The sequence below is a fragment of the Mastigoproctus giganteus genome, chromosome 1 (assembly GCF_048544385.1).
Source record: "Mastigoproctus giganteus isolate SK-2022 chromosome 1, ASM4854438v1, whole genome shotgun sequence".
Lineage (NCBI taxonomy): Eukaryota > Metazoa > Arthropoda > Arachnida > Uropygi > Thelyphonidae > Mastigoproctus > Mastigoproctus giganteus.
In genome coordinates this window covers 264,389,668-264,416,038 of record NC_143575.1, presented here as the reverse complement: position 1 = coordinate 264,416,038, position 26,371 = coordinate 264,389,668, and the positions used below count along the sequence as shown (strand labels likewise).

General features: G+C 39.8%; 1 protein-coding gene across 1 annotated transcript; it reads right to left on the bottom strand.

The window, feature by feature from the left end:
* Nucleotides 1-429: 429 nt before the first annotated feature.
* LOC150091889 (uncharacterized) lies at nucleotides 430-21,797 on the bottom strand. Its single transcript, XM_090370086.1, has 7 exons — nucleotides 21,694-21,797; nucleotides 15,985-17,533; nucleotides 15,222-15,397; nucleotides 12,462-12,549; nucleotides 3,439-4,986; nucleotides 2,057-2,319; nucleotides 430-615 (listed from the first exon to the last, which is right to left on the bottom strand). Exons 1-7 carry the CDS (start codon nucleotides 21,770-21,772, stop codon nucleotides 608-610), a joined length of 3,711 nt encoding a protein of 1,236 aa, XP_090226212.1. The 5' UTR covers nucleotides 21,773-21,797; the 3' UTR covers nucleotides 430-607.
* Nucleotides 21,798-26,371: the final 4,574 nt, after the last annotated feature.

Below are 26,371 nucleotides of genomic sequence, written 5' to 3'. Positions count from 1 at the left end.
CTAAAATCCTACTAAAATACTGGTTGTATACACTGGAGTATCCTGGGATTGTTATTGTAAGAGGGTTTTTGGGAGCAACAGCAACTAATACCGTATTGTTGCGTATATACTGTCTGGAAATGGCGTGTGTTCTGTGGTCGATCTTCTGTTTTCAGAAAGGCTTCTCATAACAACCTTATACTCTTAGACGACATTTTACTTATATTTTGTATGGGCAGTGTATTTCTTGTATTTATAAATCTACACATAAAAGAAAGATTTGTCTTAAAACAATGTATTTAAATTGAAAATCAGTGAAACCCCTGTCAGAAGGAATACTTATTTATTAACGATATAAGAACTACTTAAAATGAAACAAAAAAAAAATAATAATTAAATATACTCCAGTTTCTAAGATCTCCCAAACTGTTTCATCCTTTTTCTCCGGGTGCTCCTGATAAAAACTATAGACAGCAGTTACTTGTTGCTTTTGAAGTTCATATCGGCGTATGATTTGAAAGTTATCAAAGTCTGGGCAATATTTTAACTTCCTTGTAGCTCAAATTAAACACTAGGTGGCGTCAGAATACAGCCACAATTCACAGACTTCGTGTTGCCCATACATTGTTTATGGACCTGAAATAAATTGTAGTTGGAATTAATTCAGTAGCAAGAAATAAATTCTTTCTATTAAACACTCTATTACTACACTAGTGTGCAAAATTTAAGGACCAACACTATTTCTAAAGGTTACAACCACAAAATATTTACTTAATGTAGATGCATCCCCCAGTTACCAGATTTCATTCAAATTAAGCACCTGTGGAATGAGCTGGAAAGAAATCTTCGAAGTAGACAACCACAATTATTCAGTTGGGTCAAAATGGATCAGAATCTCTACGATATGCTTTTACATCTTATTGAGTCCATGCCAAGGCGAATCCAGGCTGTTCTGAGAACCAGTTATACGCTCTATTAGGTAGGTGTTCCTAATAAATGGGCCACTCGATGTTTACCATCCTCTTCAGTGATAGATTCTACAGCAAAGGGGTTGAGGCCCTAGTGGATAGCACAGTTGATAGGGTTCGTTCTCCCCACATCTGGTGGAAAAAACCCGATTTGAGTCCCGTCGATGGCGGAAGGATTTTTTATGGGCCTTTTTCACAACGGTGGCTGAGTTGGTCGGTCTTAGGAGAGGGTGGCATGGTTTTTCCTCCCGAAAAAAAAAAAGAACTGCAATTTTTTTATATTTCGTTAATTAGGTTCAATTCCAACAACGAACTCCATTATGAACTTCAAATAATTTTATCAATTGATCATATTTTTGGAAAACAAGTAATAAAAGGTTGGATGCATTTTTATTGCAATTGAACTATTTTTATACATTGACCTACCAAAATATTAGAAAATGTACGTAATAGTATTGTTAGATTGCTATCAGTAGTGAAATTGCTTTTAGATCTGTTGGTTTTTGAAGTTTACTAAGGATACGTTTAGATGATCCCAGGTTCACACCTAGTCGAGTTAATGCCACGCAGGATTGCTTCTATGATTGTTCGAGGTGATCTGCCAACCTCCAGACTGCAACAGCGTCTAACCCAACTCATAGCTCCACAGAACCAATTTTGAAACAGGTTCTTGATGTCTGGAGTCCAAGATTTTGGTGTTTGTTGGCAATGATGCTTTTCGATGTGTTGGACATTTAGTTGTGGACTATCTTCCTTCAACTAGACTTGTGCTCTCGTTACTGGTGGTTGGTATTAATCCATCGAGGTTACAGATTAAATATCCAGGACACTTTGCATTGATATATGGAAGTGGCTACTGCAAGATGATCATAGCACAGCCAACAACAGAAACTCGAGCGAAAGTTCACCCATCCTCTTGCCTGTCCATCGTATACCTTTGACTTCATCGAGGTACCATAGAAATAGGTCTGTCGCAAAGTGACCCAGCATAATTTATTTGCGATGATATGGAAAAGCTCGAGTCGATTTTCCAATAAATTGGTAGGCTTTAAAAAACTAACTTCTCTTGATATAAAATAAAATCTAACTGTATTGAGTCAAGAACTTACGAGTTAACTCCATGAGTTTAGGGAGATGATCACGCCAAAAGCTACATGGTTTAATACGGTGGTTAGTGCCCACTTCTCCTAAATTACTATTAAAGATAAGATATTCCTTACGAGAAGGCGTATAAGGAGGCCAAAGTTGCTCTTTTGGATACGAACTGGAAGCACAGTTTGGATCCCTTTTAAAAGAAATAATAAAACTAGAAGGCATATAAGGAGGCCAAAGTAGCTCTTCTGGATACGAACTGGAAGCACAGTTTGGATCCCTTTTAAAAGAAATAAAAAAAATTAATTTGTGTTTCTTGATAACAAGGATGAATTCTCACCTCAAATAAAAAGGAATTCCTAATAAAATTAGTCATGCAGTTAAATCGAGTTTAGACATGTTTAAACATGTTTAATGTTGTACAAAGTCCGAATTCGGATATCGGTTTTAAGAACTCTTCATTATATTCAAATTGCTGTATACAACTCCCCTCATGGTACAAGCCAGGGGTTTACATAAAAGATATTACACAACATAATAAACAAAGATTGCTAACCTTAAAATATTAGCATTAGCATCAGCATTAGTAGAGGCATTTGATGCAAGAAAGCAAGCTTATGCAGCATCAGCCAAAAAAAAAAAAAAAAAAAACCCACTTCCACTTCACCCCTCTGTTCGTTCAAAATACCTGTCCAGCTGAGCCTTAAACTTATTTAGGCTATCAACCTCCACCACAAGGGATGGCAGTCTGTTCCACCAACCGACCACCCGCTGGCTAAAGGCAAATTTCCGCACGTCTATCCTACATCTGTCTTTTCTCAATTTGAATTTATGCCCTCTCATGTGATTATTCTGAGCAAGAGGAAGAATCCCATCAGCATTAAGCATGCTTAAACCATTCAAGGCTTTATACACCTCTATCAGATCACCTCGCTGGTGCCTAGTCTCCAGACACTGTCTGGAAGAAAAAAGATGAAAGATTCAAGATGAAAGAAAAAAAAGACATTATGACTCCAGAAAGGTTTGAACACTGGAGTGAAGGATCTATGGCAGTAGATCCTTCACTCTTCTCAGAAGAGATTTCTCAAAGAGCTTTAATAGGCTTGATACAGAAGAAATTGGACGATATATAACTTCCATTACATTACAAGGAATTAATGGAATATCTTCTCAGATTTAAGGTGCCAATTATCATTTAACATGAAGAGAATCCAAAAAATACTCACGAAAAAAAAAACTATTCAAAGTTATTACGTAGTTTGCCCAACAGGCACATATTAAAAATGAATTATTGTTTTTGGAGCTTCCAAATAGAAAGGAATTGCTTTTAAAACAAACTAGGTTGCTCCATATACTGAACAATGGAAAATTACCAGTTAATTAGTTGGAGACTACTTACCCAGTTTTGGCAAAATTACTCCACAGTTGAATCATACGTCGACTTAATTGAATATCCAGTTCTTGAAAACCATTAGATCTGTTAAGGGCCGTGCCAAAGGTGTAAAGAAGTTCATAGCCGTGTGAAGCTGTAACCCATGTAGGCCATCTGCTGATTGAAGGCCTGTAGTCAAACACGTATTTGTATACTTTGTTTCCAGCTTGAGAAAAGCCTTCAGCTACATCATTAGTGTCGCACATAAAATAATAGTCGCCCATCAGTTGGTCGATTCCGTCCCTGTTTCCTGCGAAGTCTTCCGTCCCAGGCAACTCGGTATACATGAAGGCTATTGATAGATTGGACACTTTTTCTTGATATGGATCCAATCGAGTAACCATGGACATAAACTCTTCGCGAGTAACATTCAGGTCCTCAATCAGTCTAATAATATTAGGAAAAGTGAGATAGGCGAACAGAATACCTTCGTTTACCACATTTCCTAACAAGATATTGGTTTGTTTGAAGTTCCCCTTCTGAAGGGACTCTTTTGGACTCTCCACCAACAGAATTCCATCGATGACGGGCACAAAACTAGGATCCATTATGCCATCGATAGTAGATTGTTCGATTAAAAGTTTCTCCGCATCTACAGTCTGTAGACATTCCACAACAGCATCCAGTTGATTGCGATCATTCGGACAACCGACTAATTCGGAAAGTGTAAGAGATCTATTGATGGCTGTTTCTTTCTCAAGGTAACCCCATGGTGCAAGGGCTGTTCCACTTTGCATTATGGCCTGCTGGAAGTAGTTCCTACTAAGTGGAGAGAACAGATGGTGAGTTACACATCCCGATCCAGCACTTTCTCCAAACAAAGTAATTCTCTCTGGATCCCCTCCGAAGTACTCGATGTTGTCTTTGACCCACTGAATCGCAAGTAACTGGTCAAACAAACCTGCATTGCCAGGAGCACCTTCATTTCCAAGATAAAGAAATCCTAATGCTGCCAGACGGTAGTTCGTAGTTACTACGATTACTCCTCCTTCTGCTACCAGCCCTTGAGAATCATAAACGGGAAACCCGGACTCTCCACCAGTGAAACCTCCACCGTGTAACCACACCATGACAGGAACTGGTTCAGTTGGACAAGGCCGCGGGGTCCAAACATTGAGAAACAAACAGTTCTCAGTCCTAGTTACATTACGATTCTGGAAGCATGCGGGCGGTTTTTCGGTAGCGTTGTACACCTCGGTCCATGGGTCTGGAGGTTGGGATGGTCGGAAACGATTGATTCCCGCTGTGTCCTTACCAAAGGGAATTCCAAAGAAGGCGTTAACTGAGCTTCCGTCGAATCCCTCTACAATCCTTCCTCTTACTGGCCCTTTCTTTGTTACCACGATTAGGTCATCTTCGGATGGAAGCGTGTCCTGGACTTGCATTCCTTCAACCAGTTTGCCTAATGCACATAGGGCAAATATGAAAAGGGAAAGCAATCTGTTGTGAGATGTACTTGTAAAGACTTTTCTCTTCGCCATCTCTATGAGCTGTCTTGACTTAAGGAATGAATACCTACAAAAGATATGAAATATTAAACTTTCAATTTAATTTGTAATCTATTATTGGATTATAAATACACTGATTCATAAATATCATAAATCTAATGAAATAACCAACAATTATCAGAAAAACATTATTATCTCCTTTTTTTGTCATAGATATTTTCCGAGAGAGATGCACGTTTAGCATGAGGCACGATTCAAGAAACGGAAATCAAAACTGGTTTCTTAAAAGCATCCATCTCAAAGGTTCTTAATGATTGAAAAGCAGGTGGTTCTTCCACAACTCAAAGGCCTAAATGTGACAGAAAAACAATACTTCAAACAGCGAAGTCGTACTCTGAGGACTGTACAGAAAAACTGGACATCCAGTGAGTGCCAAATAACATCTGAATTCAACCAAGCCCAGAACTGCTTTGTTTCAACCTCTACCATTCGCAGGGAATTGAAGAAATTGGGGATTAGCAGTTGCCTCCTTCTTGGGAAGCCATTTTCAGAGAAACAGAATCTGTTTGCGCTGGTTCCGAGAACACGGACTGGACAGTGGAAGAAAGTCATGTGGTCAGATGAAACACGACATATTTTGTTTTGCGCTGATGGTAAGTAGGGAGGGTGGCGAGTACCTTACGGAGCGATGGACCCTACTCGCCTTGTTAAGACAATCCAAGCATCTGGTGGTGGTGCTATCACAGTATGTATGGTGAATGTTTCTTTGGTACGGAGTGGGTGCCAGAATCGTACAAGAATGATTCTGAGAAATGATACCACATTCACCAGATCTTACTCCTATTAGTAATGGTCAAATGGTAGAAGGAAACATAAGGCTTAAGCTGCATCTGCGGGAGGGAAGGGTAAAATAATAATAATATTAAAGAAAACCAACAACGACAGTCTCCTCCCCACCCCGAAACGTTATTCTTCCATCTTCATTATGCTTACCGATATTTGGAATGCAACAAGAATTTTGAATCTACCTGTAAATGTAAGTCTCTACATTGTAAATATTACACCACAATGATTTTAAAATAACTTCCAAAGTTATATTTTGCTGGCGCCAAACACAAGACATTTTTTTTTTAAACGTTACGCTTACCATTAGGAAGATAACTTTCGTCTGTGCACTCCCTGAACTCTTCACACTTTGTGAACTGTCACCTACTCAATAAACATTTGTACTCTTCCGCATGACAACGGAAGTTTCGCAAAATATTCTGGAAAGTTGCAATGCCCCTGCTGGAAACTCGCTATCACATAATTTACCGGGGAGTAGTTGAAAACTTTCAAATCAGGAGTGGTCCAACAACTTTCTAACTAGAAACCGGATGTCATCTGATAGGAAGTTCACAGACTTCACTTATTGCAAAAACACGTGCAGTAAATGCAGGAAATGTGAAAATATCGTTATATTACTAAGCTATTTATCTCTCTAAAAGGTCACTTTTAGAAGGTCACCACCCTTTCATCGTTGTCATATGTTCCCGTTATAAGAATTAATTTTTAACGCCTCAGAAGCAAGTGCTCCTGAGTCTAATGAACATTCCAAAAGCAACGGGTGGTTTAATAGGTTCAAGCATCGTGCTGGTTTCCAAAACATTAAAGTATGTGGTGAAGTCGCCAGTGCTGATTCTTCAGCTGCAGAGAAATTTTGTGATGTGTTGGAAAACTATTGATGAAGACGGCTATTCAACTCAACAAATTTTTGACGTTGACGAGACTGCTCTGTATTGGAAAAAAAATTCCGAATCGAAAATATAATGCCAATGAGGAAAGGACAGTGCCAGATTTCAAGGGGTCAAAAGATAGGGCTCTTGCTTGGGGCTAATGCAGCGGGAGATTGCAGATTAAAACCACTGCCTGTGTACCATTCTGGAAATCCTCGTGCAGTTAAGGGCATCAATAAAGCCACCCTACCCGTGCATTTCCGATGAAACCAGAGAGCGTGGATAACAATATCTCTCTTTGAGGATTGGTTTAAAGGCTGCTTCATTCTTGAGGTTGAAAAATATTATAAAAACAACGATGTTCCTCTCAAGATTTAGCTTCTATTAGATAATGCTCCTGGACATCTAGATGATTTTAATTCGAATGTGAGAGTCATATTTCTACCGCCAAACGCGACTGCACTCATCCAACCTACTGATCAGGGTGCTCTTTTTTACGCACAGCATTTTCTCAGGCATTGTCTGCAGTAGACGATGAGAAAAACTTTACCTTAAGAGACGTTTGAAAATCTTACAATATTTACCACGCCATCTTAAATATTAAAATGTTTAAGATGGCGCATGGAAGAAATTATGCCCACGTCACATAAAAGGCTTCGAAGGATTTGAAAAAGATGAAGAGGTACAGATAAGAATGTAAAGGTTGCAGAGCTACTTCAGTTGGAGGTTGAGGCCAAAGACGTGGAGGAGTTAGTAGAGAAAGAAAAGAAGGAATTATTTAACGAAGAACTTATTGACATGCAGGCAACGAGAGTGAAAGAAGAAAATGCTGACGAAGCTCAAGATGAACCAAATGAGGAGCAGAGATGCTTCATCACCAGAGAGATGGTAATGGCATTTCGTGAAATTGCATCGGCAATGGCGAGGTTTGAAAAGATGGATCCTGACAGAGAACGACTCTTAAAAGTTAACAGAGGGGTGAATGATATGCTTGCTTGCTACAAATGAATCTGCGATGAAAAGAAAAAATCCACCGTCCAGTCCAGTCACTGTGCTGCCACTTTATTATCTACACCCCTGCTGTGCACACAAATGGTTTGTCCCACATCGTTGCAAGTCACATGACCACAGTTGTGGATATAAATGCAGCAGATCAACCTTTCCAATATCAGTCAAGCGTACAAACCGTAGCAAGAATGGGGAAAAGGAGTGATCTAACGGACTTCGAATGTGGCATGGTTGTAGGTGCAAGACGTGCTGGACAAAGCAAATTTGAAATGCACTTCTCCTGAACTTCTCACGCAGACAGTTTCAAGGGTGTATTGAGAATGGTGCAACATCCTCTCAATGGCACTCCTGTGGAAGAAAATGCGCTTGTTAATGAGAGAGAGAGGTCAGAGGAGGATAGCTAGAATTGTGCAAACAAAGAGACAGGCCACAATGTCCCACATCACGTCAGAATACAACGGTGTGCAGAACAAAATATCGCAACGGACCACTAGTTGAACTTTGTCGCGAATGGGCTACAACAGCCGACGACCACATCGTGTACCTTTGTTATCAACGAAGAACAAGAGAGCACGCCTCCTGTGGGCACAGCAACACCAGCACTGTGGACTATCGAGGATTAGGAAACAGTTGCTTGGTCTGACGAGTCGAAGTTCCTGGTGCATCACGTTGACGGAAGAATTTGGCGAAAACAACATGAATCCATAGACCCGTTATGTCTGACGACTACTGTGAAAGGTGGTGGGGGCAGCGTTATGGTGTGGGGGAATGTTTTCTTGGCGCACGTTGGGTCCATTGATACCCACAGATTCACGTCTGAATGCCACAGCCTACCTAAACATCGTTGTTGATCAAGTGCATCCGTTCATGTTGACAGTTTATCCTCAGTCAGGTGATTACTTCTAGCAGGATAATGTGCCGGTGCACAAAGCCCGAATCACTATGTAATGGTTTCAGGAACATGACAAGTCACATGAATCATTTTCTGCAGTGGCCCTCTCAGTCCCTGGATCTCAATCCTGGAACATTTATGCGATGAGCTGGAAAGGGCTATTTGCTGCAGGCCTACACCTTCGTCGAATCTCAATGAACTATGTGACACACTCATGTCTGCATGGTACTCCATTCCTGCACAACGTTTTCACCATCTTGTTCAATCCATGCCTAGACGAATTCAGACTGTTTTGAAGGCTAAAGGAGGCTCAACATTCTACTAGGTAGGTGTACCTAATAAAGTGGCAGCACAGTGTATGTCCTTTCGTTAATTTGAGCGGCCGACCCCTTATAAATCTCCACAGCGGCGTACTTAGAGGCAATGGCCTTCACGTAGCTTTTCCTCAATGAAGAATACTGCTGGTAAAAACGGTAAACTTCTTCTGATTAACCCTCTTTTCCTAGAAGACTTATATGACGCTTTTATTATGTCAATTTGGATATAGTTCACTTGATGAAAAATCCGTAAGGTTTCAAAAGAAGCAAGTTTCTGTTGCTCAAGGTCCAGAAGAATGGAAGAGTCAAAAGCATTCCAGTCAATATTTCTGATGGAAAATCTTGTTAATTCTGGCTGTGAGAAAGTGTACCAGGTGCACTGGTCCGTATGCACAGTCCAGTCATCAAGACACAAATCAAAATGAGAGTTTGTCATCGTTATATCTATATTAGATTCTCCTGCATAACTTGAAAAAGTATGAGGGTGATTAGGCTTGTTGTGAATTGAAAAACAATAATTAATTATGAACTCTTCTAAGAGAAGGCCATGTGCATCTGTAGAAGAGCTGTGCCAAGTTCGATTTTGCATTGACGTCCGATAAGATCAATATATTGTTATTCGATCCCAAAGTATTTATTACAGTCTCAAGGTAAGCAAGAGAGTGACTAAAGTCCTCCATAGAGAGCAGTAAAGAGAAATTAAGTAAAAATTCATTACGGAGTGTGTGACAAGAACGCAGGTAGAGAACTGAGTGCAAAATCCATGAAGAACCGTGACGTCTAACAGTCTTAAGATCACACTTGAGGGTCTTAGTAATAAGGTTTTTGACTTAACCACTTTTTGTCCATTCTTTTGTACCGAAATTCGAACAGTCTGCATATGAGGTAGGAAAAGGAGAAGCAGCTAGTAACCCAGAATGATTAGGTTCTGAACATGAGAGGTCTGGCTCCCTTATCAGCTGAGAAGGGATAACCTCGACCGTCAGGGGTAAAGGAAAGGGTTTTTGCTTCCGTAAAGGGGAGTACAGTGGTCTCAGACAGTTTTTAAATTCTGTACAGTGGGATCAACTGACGATGTTACAAACAGTAAATTCTAAGTGGGAAGCATTCAAAGAATTAATCGTGGAAGCTACTAGACTTTATATACCGATTAAGAAATATTGTTCAAGGTTTAGGCCTAAATGGTTATCAAATGAACTAATGAGACTCGTGACAGAGAAGAAAAATGCATGGGATGCATATAAATTATCAGGTGACGCAGAAGCCTGTGGCAGATATAAGCTAGTCTGTAATCAGGTCACAAAGGAGGTTCGGCAGGCGAGGGCGGATTACGAGAAATCCTTGGCAAAAGATGCTAAGAAAAACAGCAAGGATTTCTTTACTTATATAAACTCTAAAAGGAAGGGGCTGAATATGATTGGTCCACTTGACATCGATGGTTCGACTGTTGATAATCCTGCTCAGATAGCAAACAAACTGAATGAGTATTTTGCATCTACATTCACACGTGAGGAATTATTACAATTTGAAAATGGAAGAAGGTTATCAAATTGTAGCAGTGTGCTTAATGATTTTGTAACAACTGAGAGCAAAGTGGAGGAGAAATTGTTGAAGTTAAACATAAGAAAGGCACCTGGGGTGGATGGGATCTATCCAGTTATTTTAAAGGAGGCGGCAAAGCAACTAAGCAAACCCTTAGCCATAATTATGAGAGCATCTTTGGACTCAGGGGAGGTTCCCACGGACTGGAGATGTGCAAATAATAAATAATAATAAATTTTCTGTTTATACTCCGGGACGACCAAATGATCAGAGGAGTTCACAAGATAGACAGAATACAAGAAACAGCAATGTGTCCCCAATTCACAAAGGTGGATCGAAGGGTGACACGAGTAATTACAGACCAGTTAGTTTAACTTCTGTTCCGGGTAAAATAATGGAGTCGCTGGTTAAAGATGCATTGCAGGATCATCTAGACAAGACTACAGCAATAATTCAAACACAGCATGGGTTTGTTAAGGGAAAGTCTTGTCTGACAAATTTGATTGGTTATTATGATGTGGTCACAAAGGAACTGGATGCAAAAAATAATTTTGATATCATATACTTGGATTTCAGGAAAGCTTTTGACACTGTTGCGCATGGAAGACTACTGTACAAATTGGAGCAGAATGGTATTAAGGGTAAGTTGCTACAATGGATAAAAGGATGGTTAAGTGGGAGAAGACAGAGGGTGGTAATCAATGGGTGCTGCTCTTCGTGGACTAATGTTATTAGTGGAGTCCCACAGGGTTCGGTGTTGGGTCCACTGTTGTTTTGTGTATTTATCAATGATGTTGATGAAGGTATATCAGGTTTAATGTCGAAGTTTGCAGATGACACAAAGGTTGGCAGGGTTGTTAATGACAGTAATGGCAGTGTGCTACTGTAACAAGATCTAGATAATTTGGGCAGATGGGCTAAGAAGTGGAAACTGAAGTTCAACCTTGACAAATGCAAAGTACTGCATATGGGTAGAAGTAACCCCAGAGAAACGTACCAACTGTGTGGTACTACACTTAAGGTGGTAGAAAATGAAAAAGACCTGGGAGTAATGGTGCAGTCAGATATGAAGTTTTCTGAGCAGTGCAGACAGGCTGCTAGGGCGGGTCATGGGGTTTTGTCAATGATATATAGGAATTTTGCTAGCAGGGAAAAGGAGGTGATTGTCCCTCTGTATAAGGCAATGGTCAGGCCACGCCTTGAGTACTGCGTACAGGTCTGGAGGCCTCATTTTAGGAAGGATGTAGATTTGCTTGAGCGTGTACAGAGAAGAGCAACACGATTGGTGAGGGGAATGAAGGGATTCTCTTACCAAGAGAGGCTTAAGTTCTGCAAATTGCAGTGGCTGGAGACTAGGCACCTGCGCGGTGATCTGATTGAGGTCTATAAGGCCTTGAATTGGTTGAGCACGCTGAATTCTGATGGGATCCTTCCACTTGTTCAGATTACCAACCTACGCGGACATAAGTTCAAATTAAGAAAGGACAGATGTAGAATAGATGTGCGGAAATTTGCCTTTAGCCAGCGGGTGGTTAATTGCTGGAACAAACTTCCATCTGTCGTTGTGGAAGTTGATAGGTTAAATAAATTTAAGGAGGAACTGGACAGGCATTTGGAGGGAATGGTGTGATTTTTTTTTTTTTGGGCTGATGCTGCATAAGCTCCTACACTTGCTTTCTTGCATCATGTGCCACTACTACTACTCGTCTGGTGGCATCAGAATTTATCACAAAGGCCGGGCAGGTATTTGTAATCCCATTAAGATCTGTTCTATTTTGTACCTCCTGATTAAGTTGCCTTTAGTTTTTCGTTTTCAATAAGAAGTGGCATTGCCACTTTTCTCTTAGGATATTACCAGCTGTTTTAGTAATCTTGTTTACCTCTTGGGAGAGAAACCAGAAAAATAATTATGTGGTTTAGATATGGTTCCCAAACTGATAGGTGCGTCCAATTCATTTAGCTTTGTTTGTAAGTTCAATTCACCGAATTGAACTTATCTCAATTCGTTGTCATTCGTTTGAGAATGTCCCCCATTCCGAAGGAAGGGACTAAATTGGAAATGAGTAACCTATGGACCAGTTGAGTACGACTTCTCCAATGAGGAACAATCACTGATTGAGGATACAATACAGAAACATCTTGATAAGAAAGATTTCCTAAAGAGATTCATGAAATTCCTAAAATATTCCTTCTTCAGATAAGATCAGACAATTTTAATAAAGCTTTTGCTTGTTTTCCTTGAGAGAGACTAATGTACGGCCCTCGTGGATAGCACAGTTGTCGAATCGCCAATAAAAATATACGAGTAAGGGATTTTTAGGTGTCTTCTTAATGTGGCTGAGTTAATCGGTCCCAGATGAGGTTACCATGGTTTTTTTCTTCCAAAAACTCCGATTTTTGGTCCAGAAAACCGATCACAGAACTTTTTGCAAAACACACGAAATTTACAGAAGCGGCTGCTCCTAAGATCCTACCACAATACACTGGAGTGCTCGGATTCTTTTTGTAAGAGGGTTTTTGGGAGCAACAACTAATACCGTATTGTTCCGTATATACTGTCTGGAAATTGCGTGTGTTCTGTGGTCGACCTTCTGTTTGCTGGACGAAAAATCAGACTATTCGGGATAAAAACCCTTGTTATTCTCGCCTGAGACCGACTAACTTGGCCACATTCAGAAAAGCCCATAAAAGTGCCTCAGGTCATCGGCAGGACTCGATGACCTGAGTCCTGTCATCGGATATTGAAGATTGCATCTCTTCTTTGCATTATTTTTACATATCACACTTTTCCAATGACACGTGATTCAGCTTTATAGATTTAAAAGCCAGGCCAATGAGAGGTGTTTCTGAATATGTTGCCATAAACATATTCAGAAACACCTCTCATAACAACCTCATACTCTTACACGATATCATTTTACTTATATTTTGTATGGGCAGTGTATTTATAAATCTGCACATAAAAGAAAGATTCGTTTTAATACAATGTATTTCAAGTGAAAATAAGTGAAACCCTGTCAGATGGAATATTTATTTATTTATTAACGATATAACAACTACTTAAATTAAAAAAAATAAATAAATAAAACTGTAAACAGCAGTTCCTTGACTTGTTGCTTTTGAAGTTCATAACGGCGCATGATTTGAAAGTTATCAAAGGCTGGGCAATATTTTAACTTCCTTGTAGCTCAAATTAAACACTAGGTGGCGTCAGAATACAGCCACAATTCACAGACCTCGTGTTGCCCATACATCGTTTATGGACCTGAAATAAATTGTAGTTGGAATTAATTCAGTAGCAAGAAATAAATTTATACTATTAAACACTCACTATTACTACAATGGTGTGCAAAAGATAAGGACAAACACTATTTCTGAAGGTTAGAACCACAATTTTTACTGACGTCAGTAGATTCAGTCTCACAGGGATTCTGGATGTCAGCTAATCTGGCGAGAAGTTGGCATATGGTATCACCCCACAAACATCACTGAAAAGGGATCGATATTGCGATCCAGGTGTTCATCTGGGGAGGCGTTATCTTGAAAGGACGTACACAACTCCAGATACTGGAAGGCGGTACTGTAACCGGTGCACGTCACTGAGGTAATCCTTCCCCATATGCGTCTGTTCCGAGGTACCATTGACCCCGAGTACGTGTTTATGGATGATAACGCCACATCCCATAGGACTGCAGCTGTTGATATGCTTTAGGAAAGTGAGGACATTGTTCGTATGGATTGGGCTGCCCGATCAGTCGATCTAAATCCCATCGAACACATATGGGACGCTCTGAGGAGGCCCTAGTGGGTAGCACTCGTCCTCCGCACATTCGGTGGAAAAAGCCTGATTTGAGGCTTTTTCCACCCAACTGCATGACGTCGATGGAGGAAGGAATTTTTATGGGCCTTTTTCACAACACGGCTGAGTTGGTCGGTCTTAGGAGAGGGTGGCATGGTTTTTTCCTTCCGAAAAAAAAAAAAGAACGGCAATATTTTTATATTTCGTTAATTAGGTTCAATTCCAACAACGAACTCCATTATCAGCTTCAAATAATTTTAAATCAATTTCGATCATATTTTTGGAAAACAAGTAATAAAAAGGTTGAATGCATTTTTAGTGCAATTGAATTATTTTTTTTATACATTGACCTACCAAAATATTAGAAAACGCACGTAATAGTACTGTTAGATTGCTATCAGTAGTGAAATTGCTTTTAGATCTGTTGGTTTTTGAAGTTTACTAAGGATACGTTTAGATGATCCCAGGTTCTCATCTAGTCGACTGAATGCCACGCAGGATTGCTTCTATGACTGCTCGAGGTAATCTGCCAACCTACAGAATGGAACAACGTCTAAACCGACTCATAGTTCCACAGGCCCGATTTCGAAACGGGTTCTTGATGTCTGGAGTCGAAGATTTTGGTGTTTGTTGGCAATGATGCTTTCCGATGTGTATGTACCAAGTTGGATTATCTTCCTTCGCCTAGACTAATGCTCTCGTTACTGATGGTTGTTATTAATCCACAGAGATTACGGATTAAAGATCCCGAACACTTTGCATCGATATATCGAAGTGGCTACTGCAAGATCATAGCACAGCCAACAACAAACTCCAGCGCATGTGCACCCATCCTCTTGCCTGTTCATCGTACACCTTTGACTTCATCGAGGAGGTTCCACAGAAATAGTTCTGTCGCAAAGTAACCCAGCCTATTTTATTTGGGATGATATGGAAAATCTCGATTTCCTAATAAATTGGTAGGCTTCAAAAAAAACAAGCTGCTGTTCATATAAAATAAAATCCAACTGTATTGAGTGAAGAACTTACTAGTTAACTCCATGAGTTTAGGTAGATAACAACGCCAAAAGCTACATGGTTTTATACGGTGGTTAGTACCCACTTCTCCTAAATTACTATTGAAGATAAGATATTCCTTACGAGAAGGCGTATAAGGAGGCCAAAGTTGTTCTTCTGGACACGAACTGGAAGCACAGTTTGGATCCCTTTAAAGAGAAATAAAAAAATTAATTTCCGTTTCTTGATAAAGAACAACACTAAGATAATAAGGATGAATTATCACCTGAAAAATATTAAGGATTTTAATCATGCAGGTAAATAGAGTTTAGACATGTATAAACATGTTTAATGTTGCACAAAGTCCGAATTCGGATATCGGTTTTAAGCATCATGTCCTAAGTTTCCATTCTTCGAAATTAGGCTTCAGGGCATTGTGTGCCAATAAACAGCGTGTTTTAAGGTTGGTAGGAATGTGGTCAAGGGTTGTCTGGACTATAAAAGTCCAAACAGCTCTTCCGATATTTTACCTCACCATCCATTACATCAGAATTAAATCGAATATCTTTTCGGATTTAAGATGCCAATATCATTTAACATGAAGAGAAACCAAAAAATACCAACAAAGAAAAACTCGCTAAAAAGTGATTACGTAGTTTGCCCAATAGGCATATATTAAATAATGAATTACTGTTTTTGGAGCTTCTATAGAAAGGGATTACTTTTAAAACAAACTAGGTTGCTCCATTTACTGAACAATGAAAAATTAGCAGTTAATTAGTTGGAAACTACTTACCCAGTTTTGGCAAAATTACTCCAGAGTTGAATCATACGTCGACTTAATTGAACATCGAGATCTTGAAAACCATTAGATCTGTTAAGGGCCGTGCCAAAGGAGTAAAGAAGTTCATAGCCGTGTGAAGCTGTAACCCATGTAGGCCATCTGCTGATTGAAGGCCTGAAGTCAAACACGTATTTGTATGCTTTGTTTCCAGCTTGAGAATAGCCTTCAGCTACATCATTAGTGTCGCAATTAAAATAATAGTCACCCATCAGCTGGTCGATTCCGTCCCTGTTTCCTGCGAAGTCTTCCGTCCCAGGCAACTCGGTATACATGAAGGCTATTGATAGATTGGACACTTTTTCTTGATATGGATCCAACCGAGTAACCATGGACATAAACTCTTCGCGAGTAACATTCAGGTCCTCAACCAATCTAATAATATCAGGAAAAGTGAGATAGGCGAACAGAATACCTTCGTTTACCACATTTCCTAATAGGATATTGGTTTGTTTGAAGTTCCCCTTCTGAAGGGACTCTTTTGGACTCTCCACCAACAGAGTTCCATCGATGACGGGCACAAAACCAGGATCCATTATACCCATAACAGCAGCTTGTTTGGTTACAAGTTCCTCCGCATCTACAGTCTGTAGACATTCCACAACAGCATCCAATTGATTGCGATCATTAGGACAACCGACTAATTCGGAAAGTGTAAGAGATCTGTTGATAGCTGTTTCTTTCTCAAGGTAACCCCATGGTGCAAGGGCTGTTCCACTTTGCATTATGGCCTGCTGGAAGTAGTTCCTACTAAGTGGAGAGAACAGATGGTGAGTTACACATCCCGACCCAGCACTTTCTCCAAACAAAGTAATTCTCTCTGGATCCCCTCCGAAGTACTGGATGTTGTCTTTGACCCACTGAATCGCAAGTAACTGGTCAAACAAACCTGCATTGCCAGGAGCACCTTCATTTCCAAGATAAAGAAATCCTAATGCTGCCAGACGGTAGTTCGTACTTACTACGATTACTCCTCCTTCTGCTACCAGCCCTTGAGAATCATAAACGGGAAACCCGGACTGTCCACCAGTGAAACCTCCACCGTGTAACCACACCATGACCGGAACTGGTTCAGTTGGACAAGGCCGCGGGGTCCAAACATTCAGAAACAAACAGTTCTCAGTCCTAGTTACATTATTATTCTGGAAGCATGCGGGCGGTTTTTCGGTAGCATTGTACACCTCGGTCCATGGGTCTGGAGGTTGGGATGGTCGGAAACGATTGATTCCCGCTGTGTCCTTACCAAAGGGAATTCCAAAGAAGGCGTTAACTGAGCGTCCGTCGAATCCCTCGACAATCCTTCCTCTTACTGGCCCTTTCTTTGTTACCACGATTAGGTCATCTTCGGATGGAAGTGTGTCCTGGACTTGCGTTCCTTCTACTAGTTTGCCTAATGCACATATAGTTAATATCAGGAGGGAAAACAATCTGTTGTCAAATGTACTTGTAAAGACTTCTCTCTTTGCCATCTCTATTAGCTGTCTTGACTTTAAGGAATGAATACCTACAAAAGATATGAAATATTAAACTTTCAATTTAATTTGTAATCTATTATTGGATTATAAATACATTGTTATTTATTTTCTTACAGGGCTGAGTTAAATAACGCTGTTATTCATTTTCTTACAGCGTTAACAGAGACCTACCAAATTCATGTTAAAAGTATCACTATTATAAATCTGATGAAATAACCAACAATTATCAGAAAACTTTGACACCATTATCTCTTTTTGTCAGATATTTTTCGAGAGAGATGCACGTTTAGCATGAGGCACGATTCAAGAAACGGAAGACAAAACTGGTTTCTTAAAAGCATCCATCTAAAAGGTTCTTAATTATTGGAAATCAAGCGGTTCTTCCACATCTCCAAGGCCTAAATGTGACAGAAAAACAATACTTCAACAACAAAGTCGTACTCTGAGGACTGTACAGAAAAACTGGACATCCAATGAGTACCAAATAACATCTGAATTCAACTAAGCCCAGAACTGCTTTGTTTCAACCTGTACCATTCCCAGGTAATTGAAGAAATTGGGGATTAGCAGTCGCCTCCTTCTTCGGAAGCCACTTTCAGAGAAAGAGAATCTGTTTGCAGTGGTGCTGAGAACACTGACTGGACAGTGGAAGAAAGTCATGTGGTTAGATGAAACACGACATTGTTTTGCGCTGATGGTAGGCAGGGAAGGTGGCGAGAACCTTACGAACGACAATATAATAAATGGCATAACTTACAAGCATTATTCTGCTTGTCATTTTTATTCAAATGACATCTTCATCTCTGTGAATGGGTCTAGTGTGGAAAAGGTGCAGGCCCACCTGCGTCTTAAGTGGGATGACAGACTCACCTTTGATCAACATTTCGCCCATATGAAGACAGAAATATACGCTGCTTTATGGGTAAGCTATTGACTGGTAAAATATACCTTCCCTGACAGTTGTGCGCTTTATGGGCTACTAGACAAGAGCTGGTAGGAATTAGTGATCCTCAGCTCTCGACCAAGTACATTTTTAAAGTGTGTCCTGCCAATTGCAATGTACGCCTCTCAAATCTGGTCCTCAGCTTCTGATTCACATTATAAGTCCGTCCTTCGGATCGAGTACTGGTTCTTGCGCTGGCTTAAGAGTTGCTGGCCACCCTTTTACTATCTCAAGGGTCATTCTCTACTCAGACCTTAACATAACATCACACCCTGGATGCAGCGGACAATTAAGAGGAACACACTCTCCTACAAATACTCACAGGCAGAGTGGATGCCCCAGTCCTGGATAATATTCTAAACAAACCACGTGCCACTGCTAGACGTTGCGGAGGAGTAAATCATTCACTACGTCCAGTCCTGAAAAATCTTAGTAGCCTGCAAAGATTCTTCCCATCAAATGCAGCAAAAATATTTAAATCTCTGCAGATAGACACCTAAAAACTCTGAAGATGCAAAATACCGGAAAGAGATCTTCCAGAATTCTTAGACTTACCGAAATATGAATCGGCTGCAAAGTGATAACATACCAAAGAATTGAGTAACTTTCTGCTTTAAGAACAATAATTTGGTAAGCTATTGACTGGTAAAATATAGATTCCCTAACAGTTGTGTAAATATGTAAGTTATATATGGAATTACTGAATTGTAAATACAGTAGAACCCCACTAATTGTTCACCTTCGGGACCAGAGTGGTGACCAATTATTGAAATAGACAATTTATAACCGTAAAAAACCAGGAATTATTTATTTAGATTAAACTTCTGTTAAAACTGGTGGTGTGAGATCAAAATCTTCTTGTTCTGCAGGGTCAGGTTGTACTGTTTGAGATGGCCAGAGCTTATTCCAGGTAGCGTCTTTTCCGGAACACTTTGCCACGCATCAGCTGCTTTACAGATAGCATCCTTAATAGTCCAGTACTGTTCTACCTCTAAATCGTTTTCACATAGTATCAAGTTCTGTAAAATTAATATTCTATACCACCTCTTCAATGTCCTGGTCCATTGGCTGTAATAGACTAGTTGTATTAGCTGGAAGAAATATGCAATGAATGTTGTTATGGGATGGAAATTCTTTTAAATCGTCAAGGGGATGGGTAGGAGCATTGCCCATTATCAAAAGAGCTTTTTCTGGCAGGTTCTTTTTTTTAAGGTAAGAAAGAACTCGGAAGACAGTAAATTATAATTCATGTCCTTAAAAGCACATTTTTTTTTTGCCTTGCCAAATACTGCTAATGTCATTTTATGGTCCCCACTAGCATTGGAACAAACAAGAATCGTTAAACGCTATTTCCTTACCTTAAATCCCGGATGCTGAAGATTCTGACCCAGATGCCAGTGTTTTTTGAGGAAGTACTTTCCAGTATAATCCTGACTCGTCACAATTACACACCTGTTCACAATCCAAGATTACTAATAAGGGCACTTAGTTTTTCGCGATAGCGCACTAGGATTTCACTGTTAGCACTCATCTTCTCTCCTTCAATGCGTAGTTGTTGAATACCGTGCCGCTCCTTAAACCTATGGAGCCAACCTTGACTTCCTTTAAAATTTGGGGTCACCGTTCAATTTTTGATTCATTTGGAGCGCCTTTTCGATGATAATTGGCCTACTTAATGGAATCCCTTGGGAGCGCTGCTGCACGAATTATATAAACATGGCTTCATCCAATTCGTCGAGTGTCGCTGTAGTCAGCCTTTTTCTTTTCAAAACGTTTCCATCAGCAGCCTCTGTTTTGTACACGAACAGCACACACCACAAACCACACGCAAACAAAACCATACGCGACAAGTTTCGCATTTACCGCTCCAGTGACATTGTATCACGTGACATCCGCCTGAAACGAAGAGGGGGATGCATTGAGTGGGTGGAATCTATCATTCACTACTTTCCCCCGTTCTCACAGTCAATTAGACTGGTGTAACGTTAACTGGAGTACAGCCTAATAACAATATTAAATAAAATAATTAATAATAATAACAGAAGAAAAGGAAATAGACAACCTATGCATTTCCCTCCTCCCATAGATAACTATCCAGCTGACCTTGGAATTTCTCCAAATTTTCAGCCTCAACCACCCATGTAGGTAACTTATTCCAATAGTTTATAACTCGCTGGCTGGCTAAAATAAAACTTCCTGCAATGAAATGTAAGCATCAGCCTACCCCCCCCCCATAACTGGAATTTATGGACCTTAGTTCTAAGATCATTTATAATCATGAAAATTCATTTTAATTTGGCCTCTCAGAACCTTAAACACCTCAATGAAGTCTCCTCTAAGGTACCTAGTTTCTAAGCTGTGCAACCCACAAAATTGAAGTCTTTTCTCATATGGAAGCCCTTTTGCCGATCTCACCAGGCGAGTTACCAGTCTTTGGACCCCCTCAATAAGCTCTAATGTCTTTTTTTAGGCGCGGTCTTCATACCTGAACACGAGAATATGTGGGAGAACAACGAAATCTTCTTCATAGTGACAAATGAGCCTGGAGTACTGGGGTCCATAGTTTAACAAATAGATATTTATTTAAAGTATACCCAGTATAAAATAAAATGAAAATAAAATAAAATAAAATAAAATTATTTTATTAATAATAAAATAAAATAAAATTATTTTATTTTCATTTTATTTTATACTGGGTATACTTTAAATAAATATCTATTTGTGAAATCTTCTTCTTTCAACTATTTGCGCAATATTTGCTTGAGGAATGTTTACAATTAGACGAAAGCACGCTAAAACCCCTTATAGAATCCATGAAGTGTTGCACACTTGCAGTTATTTGAAACGAAGTTGACCCGATTGGATACTGAATAAAAGATTGTATTTTTTGTCCAGTGTGTGTACTTTTACTGAAAATAGTATGTGAACGTCTAAGAATATTCTATACAAATCGAACATTTCAGGATTAAACAGGAACAAAAAAAAAAGAACTGGATGCCCTTAAGTGAAGAATTGGAAGATAACCAACAACGACTGTCTCCCCCCCCCCGAAACGTTATTCTTCCATCTTCATTATGGTTACCGATATTTGGAATGCAACAAGAATTTTGCATCTACCTGTAAATGTAAGTCTCTACATTGTAAATATTACACCACAATGATTTTAAAATAACTTCCAAAGTTATATTTTGCTGCCGCCAAACACAACAGACTTTTATTTATTTATTTTTAAAAAGTTAAGCTTACCACTGGAAGATAACTTTCGTCTATGCACTTCCTGAACTCTCCACACAACACGGTGAACTGTCACCAACTCAATCAACATTTATACCTGCGTGACAACGGAAGTTTCGCAAAATATTCTGGAAAGTTGCAATGCCCCTTCTGGAAACTCGCTTTCACATAAATTACCGGGGAGTAGTTGAAAAATTCCAAATTAGGAGTCGTCAGACAACTTTCTAACTAGTAACCGGATGTGATGACGTCATCTGATAGGAACTTTGCAGATTCCAAAGTCTATTCCAAAAACATGCAATAAATACAGGGTTGTTAAAATTAAAATATCCCTATGTAGAGGACTCTGGAGCGAGTTCTAAGGTTCGTACTGAAGAGAAATTTGGACAACAGGTACAATAAAGAATGCGCTCGCCATTTATTGGGAAAAAAAATTAGTTACAAAATCTGTCGCTGTATGGCGCGTAACTCTCTTAGTTACGATTATGCAAATAACTTATGTTATTTGATGTTTGCAGTATATGCAAACATCTACTGCAAACAGTAGATGCAAACAGTAGATGTTTGCATCTACTACTTGGCCATGGAACATCCTTTGGAGTGATGAAGCCCACTTCTGTTAAATGGACAAGTGAATACGCACAACTGTCGAATTTGGGCAACAGAAAACCCTCGAGTTATCGAAGAGGTCCCGTTGCATTCTACAAAAGTGACAGTGTGGTGTGAATATACGGCCACATCCATGATTGGGCCATATTTTTTGAACAGGTAACACAGACTGGACCTCGCACCTGTCCCGTCACTGGAGAGCGATATTGTGAAATGTTGGCAAATTTCGCAATACCAGAGCTGCAACAAGATAGGTGGCTTCAGGATACCATATTCATGCAAGATGGTGCGTCACCCCATATCCACCGTTGTGTCCAAAGATTGCTAAGGCAACACTTTACAGACGAACGGGTCATCAGCCGTTGTATCCAGACATCTTGGCCACCCCGATCATCGGACCTCAGTCCATGCGACTTCTGGTTGTGGGGTTTTTGAAGAACCAGGTGTATCGGGAAGGATGTCAAACTCTGGCAGATCTGAAGGACAACATTAGACGTCATGTTCTAGCTATTCTAGTTGGAATGCTATTCTGCTGTAGAAAATGCTGTTCTTCGAATGGAAACTGTTGTTAACCAAAATGGAGGGCACATTGAACAATTGTAGTGCTGTTCAAGTGATTTGTATTGCCACAGCGCTATACAGTGACAAATTTTGTAACAATTTTTTTTTTTCCAATAAATGGCGAGCGCATTCTTCATTGTACCTGTTGTCCAAATTTCTCTTCAGTATGAGCCTTAGGACTCGCTCCAGAGCCCTCTACATAGGGATACTTTAATTTTAACAACCCTGTACTTAATGCGAACAATTACGATAAAACGAATACTTTTTAAAAGGGAACCAAGTATGGTTTTTTTTTTTTTTTTTTTTTTTTTTAGGAGCACTAGCAACTAAGGCCATATTGCTCCGGGATATGCAGTGGTCATTCCCTGACCTTTCCGCATCCTCCGTATTTGGTGGTGACGGGTTCGAACCCACCAAGTATGGATTGTAACTAGAATATCAAGAGGAGAAATCGGAAATGCGTTCTTTTGATGGCGAATAAAAGACATAATAGTAGGTGGCGTAGAGAAATGGTAATTATCGATACAATCACTTGCCTAAAAAATTCGAAACTTTCATTCAGTATCTACGATGATTATTCAATAAAGAATGATCATTTCCTTCCCCCCCCCCGCCCACAACATATCTTTATTAATCATCCATATTTTGATGGTCCTTTTGAAAGCAGTCCTCATTTGATGAAATACCCTTAATCCAAGTTCTGCCATTCTTCAAAAACATGGGCAGCCATTTTTTTGACGCATTTAAGAATCACCTCCGATGTCTTTACAACTTCTTTTGGAAACGCTTTCCTCGCAGTTCCTTCTTTAATATTGGAAATAAAAGAAAAATTGTGGGGTACAAGATCAGGGCTGTAGGACGAATGGAGAATACATTAAACAGTAATGCTGGCTAAGTACTCGATGACAGTATGAGCAATGTGAGGTCTCGCATTGTCGTGAAGCAGATCTACCACCTGAGTTCAGTTGTGGTCATTTATAACGAATGTGATCCCCGCAAAGTATGCAGCACAGTTCTGTAGTAAGGCCGTTATCACCTTGTGCAGAACCTCACCATCTTCAGTAACCATCCATTTTAGCTCCTGACAAACTCAAGCGTGAACCTTCTGTTGCTCAGGTTTGATTTGATTTTGATTTTATTGGCGCAAAAACGACTGCGGTTTGTTGCTCAGGTGTGAGTAGCCTTGGAACACAGCGTGCAGAAATACGTGTCATATGCAAATCGTCATGGAGAATACAGTGCGTTCTTCCTACTAATATTGTCACCATCTCTGCCAGTTGCCTTACCGTTATACGACAATCTTCTCTCACGATTACAGAAGCAGTATTTATGGTTTCTGTGGTGACAGCAGTGGTTGGAGCTCCAGGACTGCCGATTTTTTAATTGAATCACTTTCATCTTTAAACATTCTAAACCACATGCGAGGGACAGCACAGTGGTATTGTCACCGTCCTCCCCACAACGGGTGGAAAAGGGCCGAGTTTGAAACCAGTCGATGACGCGAGGAACTTTTATGGGCTTTTTTCACTGCGCAGCTGAGTTAGTCGGTCTCAGACGTAGATAGCAAGGTTTTTCCTCCGGAAAAAATAAGGTATTTCGTCCAGTAAGGCAGAAAAATCGACCAGAGAACAAGCAATTTACAGACGCAATACACATGGGTAGTTGAAAGTAACTTTCCAGGTGATCCAAATATAATACTTTAGTTTAGTTCTTTATACGACCTGCGAGCTATGCTACATGGAAACGTAAATTACCATTACCACCAGCATTAGCAGTGGCAAATGATAAAAGAAATCAAGCATTTACAGAATCAGCCAAAAAAAAAAAAAAAAAAAAAAAAAAAAAAACATGGTACCTCCCATTTCACCTATTCATTCCATCCAATAGTTTGTTTAATTCTTCCTTGAATTTATTTAAAATGTTAACTTCCACAACTACAACAGATGGAAATTTGTTCCGACAATCAACCCCTTTGGCTAAAAGCAAACTTCCACACATCTATTCTGCAACCGTCCTTTGTTAATTTGAATTTATGTCCCTTCTTGTACTCAATCTGAGCAAAAGGAAGGATCCCATCAGCATTGAGCTTGCTCATACCATTCAAACTCTTAAACACCTCAATCAGATCCCTCCAGAAGCTGCAATTTGCAGAACTGAAACCTTTCTTAGTAGGAGCACCATTTGTTCCACTCATCAATCTTGATGGCCTTTTTTGTACTCATCCTTCCTAAAATGAGGCCTCCAGACTTGTATGCAGTACTCAAGATGTGGCCTCACCATTGCCTTATACAAAAGAATGATCACCTCCTTATCCCTGCTGGCAAAATTCCTGTATATCATTGACAAAATTCTATGCTCTGTCCTGGCAGCCTGTCTGCATTGCTCAAAGAACATTATATGTGACATAATTACCTCAGGTCTTTTTCAATTTCCACTACCCTGAGTGCAGTATTAAAAGGTTGGTACGTAATTCTCGGGTTACTGCTACCAATGTGAAGTACTTTGCATTTGTCAATATTAAACTTCGATTACCATTTCTCAGTCAATCTGCCCAACTTTTCTCGATCCTGTTGCAGTAACACGTTGTCATTACTGTCATTAACCACCTTGCCAAACTATGTATCATCTGAAAGCTGAAGGTATATCATTAAGCCTAATATACTTTCTTCAATATTATTGATAAATATATAAATCAATAATGGGCCCAATACCGAAGCCTGAAGGACTCCAATAATAACATTGGAGTCTATGAAGAGCAATGTCCATTGATTTTTACTCTGTCTTCTCCCACTCAACCATCCCTTTATCCATAGTAGCAAATAGCTCCTAATGCCACACTCCTCCAATTTGTACAACTGTCTTTAACGTGCAACAGTATCATAAGCTTTCCTGAAATCCAAGCATGTGACATCAAAATTATTTTTTGCATCCAGTCCTTTGTGACCACATCGTAGTATCCAATCAAATTGGTCCGACAAGATTTCCCCTTAACAAACCTGTGCTGTGTCTCAACCATAATTACACTTTTGTCTAGAAAACTCTAGATGATCCTCCACTACTTCTTTAAACAGTGACTTTTTTATCTGGAACAGAAGTTAAACTAACAGGTCTGTAATTACTCGTGTCACTCTTTGATGCTCCTTTGTAAATTGGGGATACATTTGCACATCTCCAGTCCAGGGGGACCTACCCTGAATCCAAGAATGCTCTCATAAGTAGGGCGGTTTGATTACTTCCGTCGCTGCGTCCCTTAATATAACTGGATAGATTTCACCCATTCCAGGTGCCTTTCTTATGTTTAACTTAAAGAATTTCTCCTCCACTTTCCTCTCAGTTATTGCAAAATCATTTAGCTCCCTGATAGAACTTGATAAACTTCTGGCATCCCCTTCCCTAAAGAATTTCTCATGTGTGAACGTTGAAGCAAAATACCCATTCAGTTTGTCAGATACCTGAGCAGAATCATCGATATCGAATGGACCAATCTGATTCTTCCCCTTCCTTCAAGAGTTTGCATAAG

Coding starts and splice junctions, on each gene's coding strand:
- LOC150091889 (XM_090370086.1), bottom strand. CDS start 21,772: ATGTTGATTGAGTTGGTGACAGTTCACCGTGTTGTGTGGAGAGTTCAG. Junction 4,987..12,461: donor CGTACTCAACTGGTCCATAG/GTTACTCATTTC, acceptor TATCTTTTGTAG/GTATTCATTCCTTAAGTCAA. Junction 2,320..3,438: donor AGTAATTTTGCCAAAACTGG/GTAAGTAGTCTC, acceptor TTCTTTTAAAAG/GGATCCAAACTGTGCTTCCA.